The sequence below is a fragment of the Panthera tigris genome, chromosome B1 (assembly GCF_018350195.1).
Source record: "Panthera tigris isolate Pti1 chromosome B1, P.tigris_Pti1_mat1.1, whole genome shotgun sequence".
Taxonomy (NCBI): Eukaryota; Metazoa; Chordata; class Mammalia; order Carnivora; family Felidae; genus Panthera; species Panthera tigris.
In genome coordinates this window covers 109543320-109559824 of record NC_056663.1, presented here as the reverse complement: position 1 = coordinate 109559824, position 16505 = coordinate 109543320, and the positions used below count along the sequence as shown (strand labels likewise).

General features: G+C 38.5%; 1 protein-coding gene across 2 annotated transcripts in view; it reads left to right on the top strand.

Moving 5' to 3' along the window:
* Nucleotides 1–16505, top strand: part of ANK2 (ankyrin 2) — a 240429-nt gene that overhangs the window by 143307 nt on the left and 80617 nt on the right. For both annotated transcript variants that reach the window (XM_042984019.1, XM_042984020.1), the window contains 4 exons: nucleotides 5237–5335; nucleotides 6037–6135; nucleotides 11528–11626; nucleotides 12565–12663. In XM_042984019.1, coding sequence (XP_042839953.1) covers nucleotides 5237–5335; nucleotides 6037–6135; nucleotides 11528–11626; nucleotides 12565–12663 — 396 coding nt within the window. The remainder of the gene's footprint in view (nucleotides 1–5236; nucleotides 5336–6036; nucleotides 6136–11527; nucleotides 11627–12564; nucleotides 12664–16505) is intronic.

The window sequence follows — 16505 nt, the reverse complement described above, 5'->3', positions numbered from 1 at the left end:
TAGCCAAGAGTCTCTCAGATGAATGTAAAGAGAAACCAATCAAAGATAACGTGTAACAAAAAATGGGGGATATATTAAAAGGAAATAGAGATCTCTTATAGAATTCAAGGACAGTAACAGTCAAGTCTTCTGATGAACAAGAAACTACAAGGAAGCAAGAAGCGGACTCTCTGCCTATATGGCTACATTTCTGAATCTTGACTTTTCCCTGTGAGTCAGTTTCATTTACCTGTCTCTGCAGATCTACTGTCTCTGCTTCTCTGTGTTTTGTGAGCAAAATGATGACCCCATAGCTCCGAAGAGGTAACATCACTTCAGTTTAAGAAGTCAATCCAGATTGCCATAGTACCTGCCGGTCATAATCCCAAATTTCAGACAGAGACAGTAAGAGTGAGGGATACAGAGAGAGGTGACAGTTCTCTGGGATCTGGCCCAAACAACTGCTTCTAAGCTGTTGGTCCATGGCCACTACGCAAGCCATTCTGGAGCCTGATTGAGCATCAGAGGCACCTGAGAGGTTGGGGGGGTGGGGACAAGGAACTCGCTAGAAGTTTGTATAGCCAACTTCAGCCTAGCTTGGGTAGTTGTGGTGGTGGTGACCAGGGAATTAGTGTTTTTAATAAAGAACTCAGTCATCTAAGCCTTTCTCCAGAAAATGGCTCCTGAGGACAAGCACATTAACTGTAATAGAGCAACAGTTAGGAAGAAGAGGAAAAGATATTATTCAAATATGAAAATATTTGGACTTTACAAGTACATGTCTGTCTATACATCTCCCTCTTTCTCTCTCTATATATATATCTATAGCTCAACCTACCTACCTGCCTGCATACCTACCTACCTATCTATTTAATGTATAGTAAAACATTATACTTACATATACTCCCCTGGAGCCAGCTGCTGAGAAACTAAAAGTTGAAGCCTATGTTTATAAGTCAGTTCATCATTTATATATTTATTTTTACTTTTTTTAAGTTTATTTATTTATTTGAGAGAGAGAGAACAAATTCCAAGCAGGTTCCATGTTGACACAGCACAGAACCTGATGCAGGGCTCTGAACCCATGAACTGTGAGATCATGACCCGAGCTGAAATCAAGAATCAGACATTTAACTGACTGAGCCACCCAGGTGCCCCAAGTTAGCTCATCATTTAGATCTCTTAATGCTTTACGTAAGACAAGTTATAGGTTTAGTGAAAATTAAGTTTCTTAGGATTTTTCACAAACGCACAAATACGGTGTTTTCTACATCTCACCGTTGAGCTAATTAATGCTTTTGGAGACTCAGTTGTAAATTGGTCTTAATAACATTTACCAATAGGTTATGTAGCATTATGTCCTTTAGAAATAACTATGAAAAAGACAGTTGTCTTGAATGCCTCTAGAGTCCTTTTCTGTGTCTTTATCACTCAGAAATGCTCCAGTAAATCCCTTACCCTTATACACTTCTCTGTTCTCTATCTAAAGTCCTCACAGATCCTTTTTTATAGCCAGAAATAATTATAGAGTTAGCTCTCCAAAAGATATTTATTTATATTTTAACATGAATGAACATGATTAAGCCTTACATTCAATGTATCAGCTGTCATTACAGTCTGGGGCATGGATTTCCTTGTGGTCATCTAAACCATGCCATTCAGGTGGTCATTTACCTACTGGGGATATTCTCACTATGAGACCAATGGTAGAATACTTCATTTAACATCAGTATATGAAGAGGGCAGAGAGTTTTTATTGTCCATTAAAAACAAATATGCATTTGAAAATAAACACAAGAAATCCATAAACAAATCAAGCAAAATTTTGAGTAGAATGAAACTCTAGGCATTTCATGAAACTGATCATGCAATGCTTCTGATACTGCTATTTTTAATTTGTAAAAATGGTGTACTCATATCTGGAATCAGTTAACATGTACTCTCTGATAGTATTCTTTTAAACATATTACTTCCTTTGAGGGAGTTTTATCAGTCAGTCAGTGAATATTTATGAATATTTTTGAGTTGCATACTTCACAGTGAAGAAATATTTTCAATTCTGAACCACAAACTAATTATGTTATCTTCATAACAATGATTTCAATATTAGATTTGAGTGCTGCCCTAAATGAAGGTATGAAGTATTTGTCACTAGAATAAAACTTTAGGGAATACGCTTATATATATATATTAGTAATAATACAATATATAGAATCTATCTATAAAAATATAACCTTACTCTTTGGTTGGTATTATAATGAGCTAATGCAACTGCAGGTAAAAAGCAAAGCCAATAATACATTTTTCCAAAGCTTTTGAAACATGCATATATTCTTTTGCTATTCAAGACCAACTGAAATCAATAATTTCATACTCTCCAAATGATGACTTCTCAATAAGAACTAAAATATAGAAATTATATTACATTTCTTATCCCATCACCATGTGATAATGAAAAAACAGGTGTAGAGTCCACTAGGGCGTCTCAGGAAATAAGTTCCTCTTTTTGAAAAGAAGTCCTTCAACATCTTCTATTTTCTTGATTTATTAGAAAAGTTTTCATAATTTGATTTAGGTATGCAATTTTATCATAAGAAAGTGTAGAGGATTCTCATCTTGGCTGTTAGTTTGCAATCTTATATTGTAGAAAATCTATTCTGCAAATAGTATAGAAAACAGCAGATACATTTGACATGCCATTTAAAATATCTTTGAGATAGTTGATGATCATTTCCCTTCGTAGTCACTTCAATGACATTTTAAAAGACCAATTGTGTCCATAAAGAGAAATATTTTTATGTTTGCTGTTTTCATATGAAGAAACTCAAAATGAGGAAGAATCATCTGTTTTGTCCTTATATTCATGTTGTTCAAAACTTAGGACCGTATAGTATTTGTTTAGAAGGACATTTTGGGGCACCTGGATGGCTCAGCCAGTTAAGCATCTGACTCTTGATTTCTGCTCAGGTCATGGTTTCATGGTTCATGAGTTCAAGCCCCACATCAGGCTCTGTGCTGACAGTGGGGAGCCTGCTTAGGATTCTCTCTTTCCCTGGCTTTCTCTGCCCCTCCCCAACTCGCCCTTTCTTTCTCTCTCTCAAAACAAACAAATAAACTTTTAAAAAAGTCCTCTTTTTTAAAAGTTTATTTATTTATTTTGAGAAAAACTTAAAAAAAAAGGTCCTTTTTTTTTTTTGAAAGTTTATTTATTTTGGAAGAGAGAAAGAGCGAGAGCAGAAGTGGAGGAGAAACAGAGAACAAGGGAGAGACAGAGAATCCCAAGCAGGCTCCACACTGTCAGGGCAGAGCCCGACATGAGGTTTAAACTCCCCAACTGTAAACTCACAAAATTAAGAGTTGGATGCTTACCCAACTGGGCCACCAGGCACCCCAAGAAGTGAGCACATTTTAATGCAAAAGGTCTATCTTCCATCTCATCCTGATGGTTTATAGAACTCAAAGCTGAGCTCAGCCAAAACTATAAGGATTTCAAAGCCCCAGGCCTCAAATAAAAAAAAAAAAAAAAAACTTCTTTCTAGTTGGAGAATGTTTTTCTCTCTGTACATTTATTTTTTTAATTTTGTTTTTTAAAGGTCAGAGGACTTGTCCATTTCTAGGAGTATTCCCTGGCTAGAGATCATGAATTTTCAAGAACATGGCTTAGCTGTCTCAACCTAACCTGACTGCAAATCCATGGTCAGGGGAGGCTGGTCGATTCTAATTGGGTGTGAATTGGGAAAGTGGAGGTGGGGGTGGGAGTAGGGGTGGGCAGGTGGATGGGGGCTGACAACTCAGAACATAAAGAAACTACCTCAGTATACAGCTGCAGGATGTACAGGAAGTGGATGAATATCCCAGGTATTTGAGCAATAGTAGGGGGAGAGAAACATGGAATGAATATACTGCTAACTAGCATACAGGGAAGGAAGAAACTTTTGTTCACTGATATATTCAAATACCTACAACACTTCATGGCATATGAAAGGTAGTCAGAAAATACCCATTAAATACACAAATGATTAAAGGGACTCTTTTAATGTCAGTTTTGTTTGTTAGAAACTACTTGCACATGTAGTGAGGCTGCCAGATTGTGGCATTGACTTAAACCAGCTTTTCCCTCTTCTTTCATCTTGTATTAATTCATAACTGTACTTTAGTTGCATATACAAATAATCAAAATATTTACTTGATGTGTATATGCCAAACATTTTACATAAAGCTGGCCAATTTATGGTGCTGTATATAAATGATGGGGTCACAGGGTGCCTGGGTGGCTCAGTCGGTTGAGCGTCCGACTTCGGCTCAGGTCATGATCTCACAGTCTGTGGGTTGGAGTCCCGCTTCAGGCTCTGTGCTGACAGCTCGGAGCCTGGAGCCTGCTTCCGATTCTGGGTCTCCCTCTCTCTCTGCCCCTCCCCCTCTCATGCGCTGTCTCTCTCTGTCTCAGAAATAAATAAACACAAAAAATATTAAAAAAAAATAAATGATGGGGTCACTTTTTATTTAGTATTTAGAGGAAACTCCAAGATTGTATACTATCCTTGGGTACTGGAGAAAACTGTTCTCAACTCATTTCCTGTAACCTTGTACACTTTTTACATTGAGACGATATTTTATTGATGAAAATACAGATTATTGCTACAGTTATAAAGTAGAAGTTGGTTGATTGATTATTTAAGGGAATAACTAATTTCAGCAGGTGGATTTGAAATGAATGTTGGGGCGCCTGGGTGGCTCAGTCGGTTACGTGTCTGACTTCAGCTCAGGTTATGATCTCACGGTCCGTGAGTTCCAGCCCCATGTCGGGCTCTATGCTGACAGCTCAGAGCCTGGAGCCTGTTTCAGATTCTGTGTCTCCCTCTCTCTCTGACCCTCCCCCGTTCGTGCTGTGGCCCTGTCTCAAAAATAAATAAACGTTAAAAAAAAAAGAATGTTGTTTGGAAGCTTATTAGCTTAGTTATTTTAAGCACATTATAATATAACATAAATATATCATATATAATATAAATATTTAAGTACATTATAAGTACCCAAATGTAGAAAATGTAATTTGTTATTGAAAGTGTTGATTAACTTAGAGAATAGGTCATAAATGGAAAGACATATTAACTTTGAGGGTTTGTCTTAGATATCAAAAGTTGCAGGTTCTGGGAGACCCTGTGAATTTTCTGGGATTTTTTTAATAGCTATGACATTATAGATGATGAAATATATTTTCTTTTCCAAATATACCCATTTGCTTCCCTTCTCTCTTTAGAGTGGACTCACATCTTTACACCTTGCAGCCCAGGAAGATAAAGTGAATGTTGCTGACATTCTTACTAAGCATGGGGCTGACCAGGATGCTCACACAAAGGTAAAGCAAATCACCTTGAATACTGTGACATGTTCTGAACTGGATAACTCCCAGTAGCCCCCATTTAGGTCACCCGAGTCCAAGCCCCTCTCCTCAAAAGTCCATTCTGAATTAATTATGACTCTGTTTTGCTCACAAATCTATAACGGTTCTCCAGTTTTGCTGGAATCGAGTCTAAATGGAGATGGTGATATCAGGACCCTTTAAAACAGTGCTGGCTTAAGTCCACCCTCTCTCCCTTATTGCTTCTGCCAGTCAAGGTGACTTTGCTGTCTTCTTCCTGTGCTTACTTGCCCCCAAGCCCTTGGTCTTAAACTGGCTTTTCCTTCTCTATGCCATGAAACTTTTCAAGCCCACCTAAGCTACATTTTTCATGTATCTCTTCCACATCCGGCTATCAGACTCCATCTCTCATCTCTGTTTTCAGATTCAGTTATTTGTGTCTCTCTTGGGCCTTTGTCAGATGAAGTCACACACGTGTCTAATTCCCTTTGCTGAAGTTCCATGTGCTCTGGGATCTGCTTCAGTCCATATTTGTATCCACAGAAAGTGTCAATAATCTGCTAAGTAATACTTACACAGTGGAATAGAATTTCTACCCATCATACCATAGTTGAAATTCTACCTAATCCCTCTCTCCTTGAGTATTAACCATTAAGAGTACTTATTTATTTGTCTGTTTATTTATTTATTTATTTTAGCTTGGTTACACTCCTTTAATTGTGGCCTGTCACTATGGAAATGTGAAAATGGTCAACTTTCTTCTGAAGCAGGGTGCGAATGTCAACGCAAAAACCAAGGTAAAATATGTGTACTCATTTTTATTTTCTGTAAGCAGAAAGCTTCTGCCTTGTGGACACTTCACTAGCTCACCATAGCTACAAATGTACTTTTTTTCTTTGTAGTTCTTTCTGAAGTGATTTTGAATAAGCAATATAGTTTTGTACAATTGTTTGAGACTTTTCATTCTCATAACCTTTGACAGCCAGGTAGGTTAGCTTCAGAACTACTTTTATTGTAGAGTTAAAGTAGCTCATATCTAGTTAACAATTTACTGCAGAATACAATAAAAGCCTGTTAGAACACTTTGATATTCTGGCTGATTCTTCATGTTGTTTCAAGGCCTTGGCCTGTCTTCCTGTCACCCCCTCTTTCCACATGAAGAAATGTAGACATGCAGCCTAGACCCTGAGCCTTTCTTTTTTTTTTTTTTTTAATTTTTAAACTAATATTTATTAAATGCAAGCTGTGAGTCACATATACATTATATATGACTTTATTTATATTAAATCATTTAATCCCTAAATAACCTCATAGTCAGATGCTAGTCCTATCTCCATTTTACACTGTGAATTTAAATAACTTACCGAAGGTCACAGAGTATATATTGGAAGAATTGGAATTCATACTCAGACAGTCTGCCTCAGGGCCAAAGCTCTCAAAGCTATGGCATAATGATCTAACTTCTACATCGCTATAGGTCATTAATGTCAACTCACTGTACCTAAAATCTTATCAGTCATCATTCAGTCTCCTACCTGACATTTATTCCATGCTATGAAATCCTTCTCTTGACTTCTCTCACCTAGTCATCCTTTTCCTTGTTTTCGAGTCTCTATATTGTGACCTGAACTAAGTTGCCAGACGACCACTTCATAACTTCCCTACAACTAAACTAGCTTATCAGTGCTTCACTTTCTCACAACAGTATTTTCCTATACTACGCCCTGTGAATAGCAATAGTGCTTCCCGTTTAAATGTGCGTGTACAACATTTTTTTTAGCAGTACATACCTCTAAATCTCTGGGTTTTTATTGGTGACGCATGATAAAAGGTTGGGTATGTTCTAACCACCTCTTCTTCACCCTTGAGGGAAGGATCTCGCCCTCTAAATACAGAGGATATAGCTGAACACAGGACACTTAATATCATGTAAACTTTAAATCCATTGTATTTCACTTAAAAAATGTTTATTACCCTGTGATACCTTACACTTGTTTCTCCCAACTCCCCACCCCCTGCCTCTAGCAATCATTAATTTGTTCTCTGTATCTATGAGTTTGGATTTTGTTTTGTTTAGATTCTGCACAGAAGTGAAGTCATATGGTGTTTTCTTTCTCTAACTTATTTCACTTAGAATGTTGCCCTCCAGGTCCATCCATGTTGTCGCACATGACAAGATTTCATTCATTTTTATGGCTGAATGATTTACATTGTGTGTGTGTGTATGTGCAATTGTATTTATTTGTTCATTCATCCATTGATGGGCACTTAGTTTGCTGCATATCTTAGCTATTATAAATAATGTTGCAATGAACACGGGGGTGCAGATATCTTTTTGAGTTCATGTTTTAGTTTTCTTATAAATACCCAGAAGTGGAATTTCTGAACCATATGGTAGTCCTATTTTTAATTTTTTGAGGAACCTCCATACTGTTTTCCATAGTGGTTGCATCAGTTTACATCCCCACCAATCCCACCAACTCTGTCACATTTGGACTATCACGTGGTAATGCTTAGTAAGGCAATGGTGTGTAAGGCCTGGGTTGCAAGTTCTCAGGGGTAATGCAGAGCTGACCTGAGCCCAGATGTTTTTTCTATGGCAACTGAAAGGTCCTACTCAGCAAAACAAGGTTGGAGCATGACACCATACTTCCAGGCACTCAAATTGTTTCAAGGGAAAGAGAAGTGAATAATATAGCTACTGCTACGATGCATAATGTAACTTGCAGCTCCAGGTTCTTTGGTCCAAAGAAATATGTAATTACATGTTTGTTCATTTAAGTTTATATATCAGAAATTCTTTATCGCAGCTATGTGAGTGGGCTCGACTAAATTAGTGTGAGCGCATTCAAGAGTTTTCAAAGTCATCGTTCAAAGATGCTAATAATTAGAAACGTAAGTTTTGGAAGTAAGTCTTTTTATATCCTCTTAGAAGCAGAAGCACAATCATGTCTGTACATAAGCATATTTACAAATGAAAAATAGTTGTTTTTAAAATCATAACTACTACTATTGATATTTAAGATTCAAAACTTCTCATGTGACTCTGGGAGGAACAGCTGCTGCCTAGATTCTGAGCAGTTCTGGACTTTTCATGAAATTGTACTTAGAGATCATGTAAAAGGTCGAAGATGAATGCTTGGGTATTAGCACCCAACCCCATTTCTGCTGAGTCAGATCACACTTAAGCGTACAGGAAAGACATTTTTTTTAATGTTTATTCATTTTTGAGAGAGAGAGAGCATGAGTGCAGGAGGAGCAGGGAGAGACGGGGACAGAGGCTCCAAAGTCGGCTCTGCACAGACAGCAGCAAGCCCGATGCTCAAACTAAAGATGAGCTGAAGTCAGACACTCAACCGACTGAGCCACCCAGGCGCCCCCAGGACAGACATTCTTATTGGAATCCAGGTCTTCTGACAGGAATAATGGTAGCTCTGCAATGAGACCTTGGTGGAACTTGAAAACAGTTACTGTAGACTTTTGTTAAGTGTGTCAATGTTGAAATAAGATTTACAAGCCAGACATATTGTCTAGATAACGTCATTTACCCACTTGGGGTTTGATATACAATCACATAGACATTTGGTTGAGAGAAAAATCTCATTTAAAATTTTCAAGTTTTTAAAAATTGAACTGTGTAGATTTGACTTGCTTCTGGAAGAAAATATTTCTTTTAATATGTCTTCAGAGGAGTGGACAGATACATAAATCAAAAGATGTTCTTTTAATAAACACTTCAGAATTTTTTTCACATCAAATGGCATTTTTGGAAAAGGATTTATGTTTTCTGCCTCACATCTCATGTAACTATGGTTACTAAAAATTTGTTTTGTTGCTGTGAAAATGTAAACATATGTACTGCCTTTCCCCTCAAACATTCATGATTTGGTATAAGAACTTAGAAAAGTGAACTTGTTTTATGGGACTATTAGTTGCTTAAAATTAAAATGAAACGCTATAACATCAGCTTGAGGTAACCCAGATTTGGTTAATTATATGATCAATTTGCGAAAAGGGTTTAGAACTTCAGCATGTTCTTTGTGAAAATTTTCTTTGTGAAATATTATGCAAAGATCATAGAATTCTTCAATGAGAAAGAAAAAAAATACCAAAATAATGTTTCTTAGCATATATAACTTTAGATAAATCAAAGTTACACAGACAACACATCTGATCCTTCACCAGACTTGAAATCTTGGCCATTCCCATTTTGCAAATGAGAAAATGAAGGGTTAGAGGGGTTTTGGGATATGCTAAAAGTTGGTAGAACTGGGTCAAGAGCTCCTAGCAGAATGGGCCTAAGACCATGGGTAAGCTGCAACCAAATGTTCATGTAAAAGTTTTTGAGTTCCCCCAGACTTCCCTAGCAAATATACTCATGCACCAGAAGCTTCAGGTAAAGGTTAAATTAAGTCAGGCCCGGGAGACATTTTCCTGGCTATGATGTCCATTGACAACTTGAAAAATGTGAGCTCTTGGGGGCAAGAATGTTACTCTGACATTATTAATTTATGGAAGCACAGTGTCTCTTATTTAGCACGTAACATGTGGTTAGTAAATGCTTGTTGAACTTGGTTGATACTGAAGAGGTGAACTAAATTTGGTTGGTGGAACATTTGTAAACACAATGGAAAGGAAGAATTTTCAGGAAAAAATATATCACTACTTTATGCTTCTCAGATGTCCATGAATTACTTTATTTGAGAGCAGAGTCCCTGCAATAGCAGGTTTCTCAGAGTCCCTGTAATCGGTTTATATTTCCAGGTTGCCTGGGGTGATTCCATTGCAGGGATGAATAGCAAACATGGCAGGGCTGATGATGTTCTAGACTGAAAGGCTCTCAGACTGATAGACTCACACACATGTGGAGACATCCCCATGGACAAAAGGGCCACAGCAAAAGCATAGAAGGAATCATGTGGCACCTTGTGCATACAGACACTTCATGTAGATAGGAGTAGTATTGGTCACGAGGCAGCAGTGACACTAGATAAAGGGATATATATTCCTACAAGTTCATGGTATGAATCGACTACTCAGAACCCAGACAATGGGGTCTCAAATATATAGATGAAATTTTATCAGGATGAGGCAGGGAGATAATAAAAAAGTAGTCTGATAGCCATTGGCCATTGTGATCTACACAGGTTCTGAACCTAGAATGATCACAAAGAAATGATTTAACTGTTGTTTTCCATTTAATCACCTCTGACACAGGAAGAAAAATATTCATTTATTCAATCATCTGCTCACTCAGTCACTCATTATTTATGGGGCACCAACTATGTACCAAGCACCTTCATTTTTAGGATGATAACAAAGATTAAAAGACAAATATAAGGTCTGGTATCCGGCACAAAGTGAATGTTCAATGAATAATAGATAGTAATGCTTTGTTGTGCCTCCAAGGATTCTGGCGCCCTTTGTTTAATTAACATGAATATGCAACCAACCTGTGTCCTACCTGCCACCCGCTGGAGTCCTGAGCAAGACTGACTTCCCACTAACCTCACCAGCAGCTCCTCACAAATCACGGATTACAGAGCTTTCAGCTATGAGGAAGTTCAGACTAGGATGTTAAAAAGAACCTAATTCTTAAAGTCATTTTTTGTTGAAAGTGGGCCACTCAGCTTTCAACGAAATGTTCCATTCTCTAAGTGTGCTCTTCTTGGACCAAAGCTGCTCTCTGAAAGGAATGGAAGATTTCGATTTACTTTCGTTGGTTTAGAACCCCTAACGCTGGCCCAAAGATTATTAGAAAAGTCCTAACAAACAAGCAGTGGCTTGTGAAAATATCCTGTGCATCTTTCCGTTAAAAAGATTTTGAGATTTTACTTTTTCTTTTTCCCCGGGGAAGAAATCATTGTGATAATGCCCTTCTGTCATTAGAAATCTCTCAGCATACCCATTTTTAATGCTAATTAGTTAACATATAATAATAGCTATAATTTGGAGTTTGTTAGTCTATTTCATCAGCTAGTCTTTTCTCTTCGTTTAGCAGACCATAAGGTGAGAGGGAGTATTTGCTGGTGAGAAATGGGGTGGTGGTGATACTGCACTCCAAATAAAAGGCATCCTTGATGGATTTGCTGTAAATAAGACTAAGAGACTCAAAATGAAGGCTAACCTAGTTTTCTTTCTCCCGCTGCAAATCTATGGTCGGGCCGTCGTTGCCACCGTCACCCACAGAACGGCTACACGCCTTTGCACCAGGCCGCCCAGCAGGGCCACACGCACATCATCAACGTCCTGCTGCAGCACGGGGCCAAGCCCAACGCCACGACCGCGGTAAGGCAGGCGCCGGCTGCCCCTCACCACGCTGCTGCTTCCTCCTCCTCTGCCGCCCTGGCGGCCCCTTGTCTGAGCTGAGTTCAGACACATCCCCCTTCGATAAACCCCCGCACTCTGGAAAGCCCGGGATTTCTGGAAAGCCTTTCCAGAAATCAGCGTGACTTCTCCGGTAGTGCTTCCCGGGGAGGGAGAGCCGTGGGCCCGACTCGGGCCGTCTCTCTCTCTCTCGGGGGAGTGGGGCCCTGCGTCTAGGCTGCTGGAACGTGCTCTGCTTACAGCTGGCGCTCAGATGTGAGCGCGAGTCCGCCCCTCCCGCCCGGCCTTCTTAAGGGAGCACAGTTTGCGAGGCTGCTGGCTTAGACAAAGCTCTTCGGGATGTGGAGCCATTGAAATGTAAACTAAGCGGTGCAATTAAACAAACCGGGATCCCCAGTGGCCTGGGCTGGAGCCTGAGTTGCTGGCTCGCGCTATTTTGCTGCACCGTGAGCTGTGTGCACAGCTGTAGCTAAATATGTTACTGAGTTCCCTGTGGTAACATCTTACCTGCAGCAGATGGCCTGACCTCTGATGAGGAGTAAGAATATTTGATACTTGCTAATAATTTTTGGAGGCATCCTTCTCCGATCAAGAGGTACTTTCCTAAACACAGTGCATTATCTGTTGGGATGTTTGACAACCTTAGGGTTAAAGCGTCAAGTGCTTCTTATTAGAAGAGCAGGCAGATGCAGCTTGTTGTGTTACCATGGTGACCTGGGCTATAGTCTAAAGAAGTTACAAAGAGATTCAGCTGTAATGGTAAAAACTAGTGATTTTCCTAAGCTGTGCCTTGTTTTGGAAGGAAATGCTGGCTCATGCGGAGCAGCCGGTGAGCTCATTGGCTCAGGGCGCAATCCTCCCTCTCAGTTCTCACTCTTTCTCTCTTTCACTGTCTCCAGAATGGCAACACTGCCTTGGCGATTGCTAAGCGTCTGGGCTACATCTCCGTGGTCGACACCCTGAAGGTTGTAACGGAGGAGGTCACCACCACCACCACGGTGAGTAAAAGGAACTGATGGGCTTTGGCTCCATTGTGTTGGTTTTCAAGCCACACACTTTTCACGTATAAAACGCGTTGAGCTTTTGGTTTTTGAACTTCTTTTGGTGACTATATTGCAGAACATAGAAGTGTGCAGATGTAATAAATACATTTACACAATGGATACAGGGGTTTTAGCTTCCTCTAGTTAACATCAACCCATATAAAATGTAAACATAATTTTATTATATTTAGTTCTCTCCCCCCCCCCCCCCCCCCCACTGCCCCGGACTGACTTCTTTGTCGTTTCGCTGCTCTGTCCTTTCACTGTAGTTGGGTGTGACACCTACTGCGGGCACAGTTGTAGGACACTCCACAGCAAACTTCTGATCTTAGCCATGAGGTCACTCCAGCCTCTGGAAAGACCCTCAACCTCCAGATGCTGGGCTCATGACTGGATCAAATGCATTCCCGTGAGAACAGTTCATCCTCACTTTCTTATTTCTGATTATTCCTTTACTGAAAAAGAAAATTGATTGTACTTAGTAGGTAAACTATATCTGTATCATGACAGAGTATATATATATGCTTAATTTTTTTGTATTGCTTTGAATATGACTGCTGATTCTTTAGGAGAAGCGGTGATAATCACTGCCCTTTGCCAGAGAAGCTCTAGGAGAGTGAAGGCTATGGTAATAGTGAGTTGTAAGGCTCTCTTACTATTCAGTTGGAGCAAAGCTTAAAGGAGGCCTCGGAAGAGGGAGACTCACAGCCGAAAGTGGAAGTGCTATTCTCTTTGAACTTACTTCTTAACCTTTTTTTCTTAAGCATGAACTCTAAGAACAACAGCTCTTTAATTTCTCTTTTTAAAATAGAAAAATAGAGCGACAGTAGAACGTTAGATGTTCTTTAGAGACAATAAGATCATAAATCAACACAAAAAAAGTCTGGATGGGGTTCTAGTAAATGTCTTAAGCGAGCAATGATGCATATAGTTTTAGAACACTTGTTTATTTTGATAGATATGTGGAAAAAGAAAGGAATTTTATTCTTCAGACTGACACCAAGCCCCTGTCAACATTGAGGTAGATGGAATACAGTTGGTTTGATGTGAAATTTTAAATAGAGTGGAGTATGATTTATTAATGAACTGCAAGACACAGCCTGAATTTAGATGGGAGAGAATAGTACTGCTTGTTTTCTCAAGCAGAATCTTAAAACCTTCAGCTAGTGCACCACAATGTTTTGTTTAAAGATTTAAGGTATAGCTTCAATAAATTATATAGGAGAAAAAACAAGTCTTGTCACTGCCTATCACTGTACTTCTCAATTGTTATGTGTGGCTGAATCTTAATGGCTTTTTCTCACTAGATGATTACTAGAAGAGGAAAATCTTCATATTAGGAACCTATAATATGTGTCTTTATTTGGAAACTTTGAAACAATGTATAAATCACAGATAAGTAAAATCTTGCTTTAGTGGCAAGATTAAGTGGCCAAGCACATCAATTCTTAGAAGTCATGTTTTCTGTCAACTTTATTAGCTTTTCCATGCTCTGGTTATCACGTACATACATTTTTATCAAGTGACCACTAGATGGCAAGCTTGCTTTTTTTTTTTTTTTTCCTATTTGATCTGCTTTTCCATTCATTTCTTTAAGTAACTCATTTTTTCAATATTTATTAGATAAAAAATATGCCCTGGGGTCTGTGCTGAGTACTGAAGGGTCGTTAGTGGTGAAAACATTACCACCACCAACCCCCTCCCCTCCCCAACCAGCAGCTTAAAGTTTAATGGGAGTGGAGAATGAGGCATGTTTTGTAAGAGTATAAATTCTTCCTTAACATCAACAGAACTGTGGGACTTACGTGTCTGGTTTCAAAGGGATTCTAGGCTCATAAATATTACTTAGAGTGAATGATTTTAACTGTATAGTTCTATATTTGAAAACAGGAGCAATTAGCTTGCTAAATGCTGTCACTAAACAAGTTCAGATACCTTTCAGAAATTAGACATGTGGTCATATCTCTACCACATGTAGCTCTAGTGGAATACGAAAACTACTCTTAGAGCTGTGGGCTTTTTATTTTTTCTGGTAACTATGATTCTTTACACTGCCTAGCTGAGCATTTCCTCAATCACAACCACTATACTTAGAAATCAAGTTTCTAGGTAAAAAGCCAACAAACAAGTGTAAAACATAATAGCATGTTTGTTTTTAGTTTGGATGAGAAGTCATTGCCTACAGTAACTAAACAAGTACCCCCTTTATCTAAATAGCTAATTTTATTGGTAACATGTTTTGATGCTGCCCTATTTTTGCTTTCTGCCTCTCGGTATTGAATTCTTCTCTTAGAATTGTGAGTTTTATTGTTTCGTGAAATGGAATTTGGGATTAAGGATTGAAAATACGAACTTACTCCTGTTTATTATGTGGGCCTTCTTACTTTGCACTTCCTCTCTTTAGGAAGAGATTTTCCTTCATACTTTTTTCACATATTGTTATGTGAAGCATGTTATCACATGTTAACATAATTTTAATGATATTAAAAATTAATATTTAGCGATTACAGATATGGCAGGCATTGAGGGTAGATCTAGGATTCAAATTTAGGTTGTGAGATTCTGAAGACCATGTTCTTAATCACTCTGATGTAACTGATCTTGACTTTACTAAAAGTAGCTTAACATGAATTTTGTGAAAGAAGTATTTTAATCTAGGGGTGCCTGGGTGGCTCAGTCAGTGAAGCATCTGACTTCAGTTCAGGTCATGATCTCACGGTTTGTGAGTTCAAGCCTCATGTCGGGCTCTGTGCTGACAGCTCGGAGCCTGGAGCCTGCTTTCGGATATTGTGTCTCCCTCTCTGTCTGACCTTCCCCCGCTCACGCTCTGTCTCTCACTCCTTCAAAAATAAACAAACATTAAAATTTTCTTTTAAAAGAAGTGTTTTCACCTTATTTTCTATTAAAAACAACCCACTTCAATAGTGTTCTTTGTTGATTTTCCTGGAGGTATCATATTCAATATTATTTTCTAAAGTCTGCAGATTCACTAAGGACAATTTGGAACTACTCACTGGTGAATAGGCAAATAGCAGAGACCATTTAATAATTATGTAAAATTAATAAAATTAAATTTAATGTTACCACCATTTAAGTGTAATAGTTGAATTACAGCTACACAACAAATGTACAAATTTCACATAAGTAGATTCATACGATGTGCCATTTGAGCAGCCATGTGAGTTCTCTTCCATGAAAGAAAGTTTCCCATGCTAATCCTCCTTCCAGAGTTCTTTCCCCCAAAGTATGAATAAAGTCATTGTGTAGAGAGAAGAGTAAGGCGGCAGTCTGTAAGGGAGAAGCCACTGCTTCAGAAATTTCTGAGACATTCTGGAGTTGTGGTTTGTTTCCTTAACCTTTGCTTTTCTAACTTTACTTTGTAAGACCCAGTGGGGGATGTGAGGCAGTTTAGCATTCTCCCAGGATTACAATCATTGTGTGTTTGCCAGAATGGACATCCAAGTGTGGGGGACACATTTCTGGCATCAGAAGCCGACAAGCTCAATTACCTAAAGCAGTTTGGAAGACTGAGCTATGACTCATCCCTCTACTTATTGATCAGCTGTCATTGATTATTTGTGTTATTTACATAATTTCAGAAATGATCGTGTTTTAAGTTGCATATAATCACTGTTGTGTAGACTAAAAATTACTGATTCAGCTACTAAAATAACAATGACATCATTAATTACTGAATAAGCTACTAAAATAAAAATGACATTATATTTACATTAGCATTTAAACATTGGGGAAATTTTTGACAAGAAATTAAGGAAATGTAAATATGCAGTGTCCTA